Source organism: Hippocampus comes, unplaced genomic scaffold (genome assembly GCF_001891065.2).
Source record: "Hippocampus comes isolate QL1 unplaced genomic scaffold, H_comes_QL1_v1.1 scaffold44, whole genome shotgun sequence".
In the NCBI taxonomy this organism is placed as follows: domain Eukaryota; kingdom Metazoa; phylum Chordata; class Actinopteri; order Syngnathiformes; family Syngnathidae; genus Hippocampus; species Hippocampus comes.
The window spans coordinates 469,300-479,983 of record NW_017805546.1 but is presented as its reverse complement, the minus strand read 5'-3'; the positions used below and the strand labels follow the sequence as shown (position 1 = coordinate 479,983).

At 46.1% G+C, this 10,684-nt stretch overlaps 3 protein-coding genes across 3 annotated transcripts in view; 1 reads left to right on the top strand and 2 right to left on the bottom strand.

The window, feature by feature from the left end:
- Positions 1-352: 352 nt before the first annotated feature.
- On the bottom strand, positions 353-2,712 carry LOC109521633 (60S ribosomal protein L22-like). The gene is made up of 4 exons (XM_019879595.1): positions 2,613-2,712; positions 2,190-2,303; positions 1,057-1,181; positions 353-543 (listed from the first exon to the last, which is right to left on the bottom strand). Exons 1-4 carry the CDS (start codon positions 2,622-2,624, stop codon positions 402-404), a joined length of 393 nt encoding a protein of 130 aa, XP_019735154.1. The 5' UTR covers positions 2,625-2,712; the 3' UTR covers positions 353-401.
- A 500-nt stretch (positions 2,713-3,212) lies between these two features.
- Positions 3,213-10,684, top strand: part of LOC109521613 (RING finger protein 207) — a 13,418-nt gene continuing 5,946 nt past the window's right edge. Inside the window, exons 1-5 of the mRNA XM_019879558.1 lie at positions 3,213-3,693; positions 5,072-5,262; positions 9,522-9,654; positions 9,771-9,915; positions 10,446-10,527. Of these exons, the coding sequence (XP_019735117.1) occupies positions 5,072-5,262; positions 9,522-9,654; positions 9,771-9,915; positions 10,446-10,527 (551 nt within the window). The 5' untranslated portion in view covers positions 3,213-3,693. The remainder of the gene's footprint in view (positions 3,694-5,071; positions 5,263-9,521; positions 9,655-9,770; positions 9,916-10,445; positions 10,528-10,684) is intronic.
- On the bottom strand, positions 6,617-8,906 carry zpr1 (ZPR1 zinc finger). The gene has a single exon (XM_019879557.1). It carries the CDS (start codon positions 8,779-8,781, stop codon positions 7,447-7,449), a length of 1,335 nt encoding a protein of 444 aa, XP_019735116.1. The 5' UTR covers positions 8,782-8,906; the 3' UTR covers positions 6,617-7,446.

Sequence of the window (10,684 nt, the reverse complement as noted above, 5' to 3'; positions counted from 1 at the left end):
TATATAGATAGATAGATAGATAGATAGATAGATAGATAGATAGATAGATAGATAGATAGAGACATGGGTTATAATTACAATTACAAACAAACAATTGTTTTCATGTACTTTGTATTTCCTAAGGCTTGCTTTATCATTTTTGCTCCTGCTTGGGCATGGATGCCCATTATTGTGGTTGAAGGTTGTCCAACTGCACTGCATCATGGACAGCCACCTCTTACTTTCCGACCCCTAAATATGGTAATCTGACAACGCAGTACCCCACTTCCCGACTGAGCAGTCTAATACTTTGCAGGTGTATTTGGAAACTTCCACACGTCTTCCTGGAATGAAATGAAAACAAAAGGCAGGATTACACTTCCGTCTTTGGAGAGTTTTATTGAACACGGTGTCTGTCGGCTTTAGTCTTCATCTTCCTCCTCGTCGTCCTGGTTGATCTGGAAGTAGCGCAGCTCGTAGCTCTCCTTGGTGTTGGCCACCACGCGCAGCCAGTCCCGCAGGTTGTTCTTCTTCAGGTACTTCTTGGTCAGATATTTGAGGTACCTGGCAGGCGTACACCCAATATGAGATGGGGGCCGCCAAGATGTGTAATTATTAGGGAAAAACACACACACAAATACATTTTGACTTGCAATAAGCGGTTTGGACAATGGATGGATGGATAATTCATTCCAGAGGCTGGGTTAAGTTGCAGTTTGGTGACGAGGCTTTAAAAAATTAATAATAATAAAATTCAAACGTTGCTGTGTGTCGCCCCCTCGTGGCAGTTGATGGTCACACAGAAGAACATACTGAAAACAGTGTCACGAGAATGGAAACAAGAGCAAACAAAGCTCATTCAACAGTGATTTTCTCTTTGGAAATTGTTTGCAATCTGTCAATTTGCATATACACACACTCGGCAAGGACAGAATACACGAGTCAGCGTTTTGTAAATCAGATGCATGTGCCTGTGCCACTTTCAAAACACTCAACTCGGTCACATGATACCGGCAGAGGAGGGGAAAAAAAAAAGTCTTGTTGACATTTCTTGTTGGTAGAGAAAAACGAGCGTACCTCTTAGAAAAGGGAACTTCAGAGTTGACAGCAATTTTACTTTTGCTCCTCTCGATGGACACCACGCCGCCGCCAAGGCTTCCCGCTTTGCCATTGACTTTGATTCGCTCCTGCAGGAACCGCTCCTATTGAGTGGAGGAGGATAGCAAATGACACGCACGGCATGGTGGCATCCTGCCTGAGGGTCGGATATGAGCGATGAGGTATGATTACTCTAAAAGGTGGTAAAGTTAAGGTGAGTGAAATTATGCCATGCTCAACATGACTGTTTTTGAACAATATCTGCGAACACATAAAATAAGGAAACAAATGTTCATTACAACTGCAAGACGTAATGGCATGATCATCAAGTACTCAAATGCAAGTACTTGTACTCACAATCCGTCCCCAAAAAACAAACAAAGTGGCAACGTTACTTCTTCTTCTTCTCCTTTCGGCACATCCCTATTCAGGGGTCGCCACAGCGAGTCAGTAATTTCCATCCGCCCCTGTAAACCGTCCTACCAACTCGCATGGTCGTCTTGGCAAAAGTTTTACGCCGGATGCCATTCCTGACGCAACCCTCCCCATTTCTCCGGGCTTGGGACCGGCACTGGGGAACAGTGCACCCCCAGGGAGGGCACTGCCCCCCAGCGGCTGGGTTTCAAAGTGGCAACGTTACATCCGATATAAATGTTTTACGTATTTGTAGTAGGTGGCTAATTTTGAGCTGGTCATTGTCAAAGTCAGGGGTAGGGAACTGCGGTTCCTCGAGAGCCATATCCTGCCTGTTTTAGGTCCCTCCCTACTCCAACACACCTGGTTCAAACGATCAGCTCATCAGTAAGCTTTGTCGAGGTCTGAACAATTGAATCGGATGTGTTGGAGTAAGGAAGGACCTAAAACAGGCAGGGTATGGCTCTCGAGGAACTGGAGTTCCCTAACCCTGGTCTAAATAGATCACCATCTTGAAAGTGTTAACCTTAACTTTAACTGTGCAGTTGAAGCAGTTCCTTTGGGAAGTGTTGCAAAAAGTCAAGGTAGAAGCGAACCATTTGATATTGGCTTATGTCATGCGACTATGTAGGACACTCAATGGCCACCCCTGCCTGCAATTGACAGCTGTCGCACATTTCTGATCAACACCAACTCACAAAGTTGGCAGCGTCCATGATACCATCCTCCACAGGGTGCGTGCAGTCTAGCGTGAACTTTAAGACCTGCTTCTTCCTCTTGCCACCGGACTTTTTGACCACCACGTGCTTCTTCTGGCGAGACACAACACACTCCCAGTTACATTCACAACACACAACTGAAGAATCAACGAGACACACACGAATTGATTGGTTATGAATCATCTTTGCTCCACAAAACATGCGACGAGGCTCTCTTGTGTGTGGATGTGGCTAAGCTAACATGAGCAACGACATCTGGGGACAAGCGAAGTCGCCGAGAAGTGTCAAAACTCTCTCGGGGGACATTCGAGACACTCGGGGACATTGTCACACTGTCCCGTGGAAGAAACATATCATCCGTATCGTGTGTGGGCAGTTTAGTTTGGTCGCCGAGGTACTCACAATCGGCGCCATGGTTGACACGTTCAGCGAAAAGGAAGGAGGAGGGGTTACGCAGGACGTATAACACTTGGCCGCGACATCGAGCTCGCATCGATGATTCGGTGCTCGATTAAGTCTTTCAAAATTATTCATGGGTGTTACGCTAATATACCGGGTTTTTTTTTGTTCAATTTATTTGTGATCTTGATTTGAACAGGTCAACAGGAAGGGACGTACAAGGGCCACTGGGACCAAACAACATAAATTCGGTTTTCTTTTAGGTGAAATCTAAGACATTTTGTGACATCCAGACTTTGAATTCCTCTCAACACGACAAACGTGGTCTGAAGGAGAACGCATCCTTTTTGCTCAACGGGACACAGATCTGACTGTCATTAGCGTATGAGTGGAAGAAAATACCATGTAAAAATACAGTGAAAAGAGCAGGGACCACAAAATAGAACCCTGTGGAGCACCATGCGACAACGGGCCAGAGTGGGACTCAGAGCAAGCAATGCTAACACAAAAAGTCCATCCATCCATCCATATTCTCATCCGCTTATCCTCACGATGGTTACGCACGTACTGGAGCCTCTCCCAGCTGTCTTCGGGCAGTAGGCGGGGGACACCCTGAACTGGTTGCCAGCCTTTGCTTGGGCCCAAGATGACACCAATGTAACAAGACGTCGCTTTAAGCAAATAGGTGCATTTTTCAGTGAATCAGAGGATCGGTTCCCCCATAAAATCTAGGGACAGGCAAATTAACAAATGTTTAATCTTGAATACGCAGTGGCTCACTGTTGATTTTGTTTTCTACCATTAGAAATTGTGTTGACCGATTGGAGATTTCACCGTGTCTTGCTCTTGAGATATCATTTCTACGCCTTCATCAGCACCCCGGGCGCACTTGGGGTGAGTCCTAGTTATCGCTTGGACAACTGCACGTCCCTGTTGCACTTTTGTGGGAGGGGAGGTGAGCGAGGGGTGGTGGTGGTGGCACGAGGTGTGTGCCGTCAGCTGCCTGGCAGAGGCGACCCGAGGGCCTACTATTGAAGCATAGTTGGCATTCCTGCTGGGGGCAGGCCGATAGCGCCGCTGAAAGGTAAGACAACGCTCACTGGACACTCTGACTTTGTCGAGTCAAAGCTAGTTTCTTTTGTACTGTTTGTGGATTTACTCACACTGCGAGCGCCGATCAGATGTCAAGGTAAGAGCGCAGCTCCTGTAGTTTATTTTAATCCCTGTGGGAGTCATTTGATTCCCGTTACAGGCTAGCAACAAGCGAGCTGTGACTGTACGAAACATGTTTGAGTGTCTTCCCTTGTGTGTCAGTGACATGACTATTAAAGGGGACATCCATCCATTTTCTTTCATGTTTTAACCTCATTTGGGTCACTGGTGAGCTAAAGCCTATCCCAATAGTCATTTATTTGCAGGGCACATACAGTACAGTAGTCCACTGCATATTCAATGTTCTGAGTGATGATACACCCTGACACATAACCAGAGTCCAATGGCTAATGGGGTTTTTTTTTTGTTACCATGACAACCAGTGGCTGGGCGAGAGCTTTGCGACTTAGTGACCAGCTCCTAATTATGTGAACAAAGCCCAGAATGCGGAGAGAGAGAACGAGCATTTTCACTCACGGAGGCAGCACTTTATACACTACACCGCATTTCATTTTCTACGCTGCTTATCGCATTTAAGGTGGTAGGTAGATCTGTTTCTTTTTTTTTTTCTTTTGTCTTCGTATGTATTTAAATGTCCTGAGCTCCCACTCAATAAGCTGTAAGTAGCTTCTATGTGGGGTCGCTTTCACATGTGATTGCATGGTGAACTTCAGGCTGCCTTCATGGTGGTAAATGTGCAACTGGAATATTTGACGTGAATACTGTCTATTGAAATTGAATGGCAGACTACACCCTGGACTGGCTGCTCGTCAACTACAGGCAACATTACATTTCATACACTTTTACAGTGACTCACATCCACTGTGCCATGGCATGGCACATTATTGTGGCCTAAGAGATCATCAGTTGTGCTGCGTTAAATTATCCAATTTCGCTTAATTGGTGTGAACCGTTTTAATATCTGCATGTGTCGCCATCTCACCGCAGCTCTGCTTACCCATTGGCTTTGACGTGAGTGTTTCATACATTGCAATTCAGCCGTGGACTGAAAGTGGCTGTGGATGTTCACCCAGGCCAGCATCTAAGTCTTGGATGGAGAAACTTGATGTGGGGACGGTTCATATGTAAATTAGCCGAATTGTGACATCATCTTATGGCAAAATTCCAAAGGGCTGACTCCAAGAGTATTCGGAAATATTGACTTGGTTAATTAATCTTACCCTTGATGTGAGAGTGGGCTCCAGAGAGACAACTACTTGCATAAAACAATTTAAAAATATATTTGACATGAAACGCACCCTTGAAGGGAGATGAAAAACTCCCCGACTCATGACGAGTCCTGTTTGCAGATGGCCGGAGGAATCCTCAGCAATTTGGACAACCTGTGCAACGTGGACTGCGCCAACGTGCACCCCCTGGTGTGCCACCTGTGCCACGAGCAGTATCAGTCGCCGTGTCTGCTGGACTGCTATCACATCTTCTGCGCCCGCTGCTTGCTGGGCCGGACCAACGACAGCCGACTCAGCTGCCCCCTCTGCGGGTAAGAGATGGAAGAACAACTGGGCGATTTAAAACAACGATATCGGTTCAAAACAATGAAATAAAGGATTTGTTACACAAGTTGATTTTGCCTCTGGGCTGCTGGGACCAGTCAAGTTCGCCGTGTAGTATCTCAAGCTTTCACGTATATGTAGGAATGAAAAAGCAAAGTGTGGAGAGGCTCTGTACCAAAATGCATGGAAAATTTCACAACAAAAATTACCTTTTTGGGTACCTGTACCGTGTTTTGCGAAAGTACTTGACTACTGTGTAGTATTTATAATTTCATAACTGAAGATTAAGAAGCAAAGCCCGGAACATTTTGAAATAGACAATTATTCTGAGGACATTGTTGGCCTGGGTCAAAACTGACTATTGTACAGCATGTGCGCATGCAAAATCAACAGTAACTTGGGAGCGTTCCACCTTTAAGTCTCACAAATGAAGTGCTAACAGCCCGGGGAGAAAGGTCAAGGGCTGATTGTGAACTTACAGCGTTTGTACTGGTGAAGGCATTTGACAACAAATGATGCAATCTGAGCCAAGCGTGAAACCGCCTTCCCCTCTTCGTCTCGGTTCCACACACTTGGACAATTGGGGGAGAATCCCGCGTCTTTTGGCAAGCGTCGGCTCCGTGTTTTGATTTTCCACTCGCCCGCTTGGCTCAGCCGGGCCTGAGTGGCCGAAACAGCTGCCGGGCTCGATGCGTCTTGCCAGTCTCAGATTTAGCCCTGCCGGTCATCCAGCAAACAAAGCGTAGTGGCATTTGGCGACATAGTCAGCAGCAGCTTCCAGCAAATCAAACGCGGCCACATGACGGCAATCCAATTCTTTCCCACCAAGGAGCGCCACCTGCTTTACGATGACCTTCAGGCTGGTGGCGCTAATTTTAATGCCACATGTGGGGTCACGCTGTGTGAGCCAGTCTTGAGCATGACAATGTACTCTCAGTCAAAGTATTGGTTGACATTATTCACATTACATTTGATTAGAATGGCTCTCACAAAACACTTGGTGACCTACACTTGAGATCCAAGCTAATAATGCATACGTTTGATTTGACGTGAGAGTTTTGCCATGCAAGAGGGTCAAAATATTAGAAACAGATGTTTTTACGATACGTCCCAGAATGTGCAATTGCAAAACCGCACTAAGCACGTTGTGATGCCAAAATACTGCTTGGCATTGTTTTAAGTTCCCCAAAGGTCGGTTTTATGTTTGCCCCCCTCTACCCCCCCCACCTCCCAAAATAAAGTTTTGAGGGACTACCAGCATAAAAACATCCTTTTTGTCCTCTGCCTTTCAAATATATATAATAGGTAGCACAGTTGTGAGTGACATTCAAAGGCATATTCCGGTTTGAGACAACTTTATTTCGAAATCTCTTTTGAACTTCTGTGTCAACATATTTTCCTTTCAACATATGATAACACTCGTTTTAACGTGAAATATTGCCTCACATAAAAAAATTGACGGTCCCCAAAAATCACCAGTCCGGCATTGTCCAAATAAAATATCGAACAATAGTGTGAGCAATAATTGCGTTGTTGAAAAAAAAACAAAAAAATAAGCCCAGTTCCGTTTTTAATTCTAACTACTGCTCTGATAAATTATGCTGACAAATTTAAAACGAGACAAACTCCCGGAGCGCCCTCTTGTGAAATGTCACTTTACCACAACTAAAAGTCCCAAGTATTTCTTCCGATCCACTCAATTATGGTTATGGAGTATTTAATCAGTATCCCGCTAATGCATTGAATTTTCCATGCACTCGTACGCTCTTTTAAGTGCACAAGTAGGAAAAAAGCTCCGTTGCAAATGGGGCAAAATTGTGCACTAGTTGACCTCTGCAAGTGAAGTCGTAATAGTTGCAAGTGGGTGTCAAATAGTGGCGTTGTTTTGTCTCACTCGTAACTATGTAGTGTATCCTTGTTGTCCAACTTGCACGCTCAATTATCTTACTAGTCAAGGTAACGAGCGTACGAGTACATAAGCAGTTAAGCGTACGAGTAAAATATCGACTAAATGCTCAAACAGGTTTCCATGCTTCCATATAACTTAAGTTGTCATGATTAAAATGTTGTCAAGAAGCGCTCAACTCAAGGACGGGAGGTGATAAAATGAGAATGTGAAAAAGGAGGTAAATCTTAATTTGAGTTTCTTGGGGAGGGACTTCTGCTTTTCTTTATTTGTCCTCCTGGTAGCCTTCCGTCTTCATGTCGTTCAGGCCGAGCTCTTCGTTCTGCTCAAACGTGCGCTCGTACGTCTCCATCGTCATCTCCGGGTCGGATTCGGGCGCGTACACGTTCTCCAGGTAGCTGTTCCCGGCCGGGTCGTCCAGGACCAGGTGGGCTTTCATCTGCCCGGCGATGATGCTGTCAATCTTCTCGCTAAACTCCTTCAGCTTCTGCACGCGGGTCGTGTCGCCACTGTCGCCACACACGAAGGGGTTCTTGGCCACCACTAGGTCCTTGACATCCGTCAGAAGGCCCTCCACGGTGGTGAACTTGCCGCATAGCGCCGCCATGCCCAGCTCGAAGTCCAGCTCGGGGATGAAGACGGAGCAGGTCTCCGACTTGAGCAGGTCCCGTGTCATGTCGGATGCGGCGGTGATGCGCAGGGTGATCTTGGTGCCCTTCTCCTCGGTGGCGCCGCCCGACTTGACCTCGTTGGTGCGGTGGCCGCAGGCGTCGCAGTTGGTGGCCATGATGATGGCCTCCTTGAAGTGAGGGATCTGCACCAGCTTCATGTTGGTGGAGGCCGGCGCGTTGCACTCGGGGCAGTTGGTGTTGAAGACCAGCACCTCGCTCCGCATAGTGTCCATGTCGTCGCCGGGTAGCGGTTCGTCGTCCGGCTCGTCGTCGGCCCGCAAACCCAGCAGCTTCTCCTGCTGCACGCTGCGCCGGAACCACGACACAGTCAGGGCCTCGTCCTTCAGCGGGGCGGACGGGTTCTCCACAAAACTGTTGCCCGACGGATCTTCGATCACCACAGTGAAGGCCTCCTCCACGTCTTTTAACTTCTTCAGCTTTTGGAGGAACGCGTGGATTTTGCCGGCCACCTCGGGGTCAGCCTCTTGCCTGGCCGCTTGGTCTTGTTCCAGTCCGGCCACGGCTCGGTCAAGGAGGCCCTCCACGGTCGATAAGGCGCCTTTCTGTGTAAACGGGGGGATCTCAAACTCCAGCTCCGGTATCCTGGTAGTGGCACTGTCCATTTTGACCACCTCGCGGTTCAAATCGTGTTTACTCGTGACTTTGAGAGTGTAGCAGACGCCCTGTTCCTGAATGCGCCCCGCGGACTGTATCTCCGTGTTGGACCAGCTGCACTCATCGCAACTGAACGAGCTGACGATGATTTCTTTGAAGAAGGGGACTTTAGTGAGGAGCAAACGTGTCCTACCGTTCTGATAGCAGTTCATGCACAAGCTCTCGATCTCGGTAGGCTGCCAGTCTTCATCGTCGGCGCTAAGGTCTTTAAAGACGCTCCCCCCTCGAACGTGTTCTTGGGCAATGACAGACATGGCTCAAATGGTTGAAATGTCGTTCGGCGGTACCCCGGTAGAAGTTTCTAGACAGCACAGGGGCAGCACATGCTAGCTATGACGTCTTCACTGCTTCTTCCGCATTTTCTTCTTCGGTGTCGGCCGAGGTGTAAAGCCTCTACTTCCTCCTACTGATTTTCTCGAGTACTGCAACTGATTGATGGCGTCCTGACCCTTTGTGATTATTGATGCAATATTTCTGAATTTACGTGGATTTTTTTTCGTGTGACATTTTCACCATAATCTTCCATTTTTCGATTTGGAGTTTTTTTTTAACTGTAAAGTGCTTTGTCTTGCACACGTTGTCTGATAACGTGCTAAACAAACAAGTTGAATTGAGAGTTTCACAATGTTTCATTATGAAGACAAAATAAATACTTTTCTGACATATGTGATTAGTAATGAAAAGTCTGTTTTACTGTATGTGCATACATGTGTACTATGTATTTTAATTTTTGTGTGGAAAATTGTATATTTAAATTAGAATATATTGACACTTTTTTTATTCATTCATTTGTCTGTTTATTTTGTTGACTATTTATTATGTTTTATTGTTGTTCACCTTTTTCAGATGTGGTTTTTGGTTTTAAGTGCTTTATAAATTTAAGGTTGAAATGAGTTGAGTTTGGCACTCAACACAACTCAACTTTAATCTTTAAAGGAATTGGATGGATGGATTTATTACTTGTCCACAGTCGATATTTTCTTGCGTCTTACAGATACCCGTCCGTCATAAAGGGGAACAATGGCCTCCCCCCAGAGGACCGCCTGCTTAAGTTCCTGGTGGACAACAACGCAGACGCCGAGGAGATTGTGCAGTGCGCCAACTGTGACCAGGAGAGCAACAAAAAGGTTCAAATTGACAACATCGCAACAACAACAAAGTTATTTTATTTTCTTTTGTGACAAATTCTGATTAATCCATTTTTGCCTTGTGTTCTTTCTTTCAACCGTTTCTTTGTGTTCAGGACACAGGTGTGATGTTCTACTGCAACACTTGTAACCAGCCTCTCTGCTGCGCCTGCAGGGAGCTCACACACAAGGCCAGAATGTTCGCCCACCACGACATCGTCTCACTATCTAAGCGCAGCAAAGCCAAGCACAGGAAGTGTGGTGAGAGATGCTTTGTAAATCTCGCACATCTTCTTGAGTCTGACAGGGGTCGAAGGTTAGGGTCTGCAAGGCCTTTTCTACTAGCCTAAAGACTACCAGAAGCACTGATATACATTCTCAACTTAAATCACATTCATTGCATAAAATTGCATTCGTTTATACCCAACAGTCTTTTTCTACGGTGTTCAAAGTTGTGTCTGCGAGCAATTTGTTATTTTTACTGGCCCGCAATCTAATCTGTGTCTTCTGAATCAGTATTGCAATGAGAGTGTTTTATTAGCCAATCAGATTTTTTAATTCATCCTCACAAGGTCACAACAATCATTCACAACAGAATTATCCTGTCCTCTGACTAGCCAGTCAGAGCACAACTTATTACTTGTTACACCTTGTGACAGCCAAAACTGAAATTTTCACTTCATGCTGAAGGACTCTGGAACGTAACCCACATGATGGAGGGAGAATTACTTTACCTCAAAAGTCATTTGGAACCTTTGAGTAAAACTCAGTGAGTATGTGTGTGTCGTCAGTTTTGCACGAGGAGCCCTACATCCTCTTCTCCACCGAGAACAAGTCCATGCTTTGCATCAAGTGCTTCAGGGATATGCAAGTGTGAGTTAACGTGCCACACAAAACCTATTTGACTGCGCAACAGTGTCCTCCTTGTGACATCACCTTCCCTGTGTGTGTGTGTGTGTGTGTGTGTGTGTGTGTGTGTGTGTGTGTGTGTGTGTGTGTGTGTGTGTGTGTGTGTGTGTGTGTGTGTGTG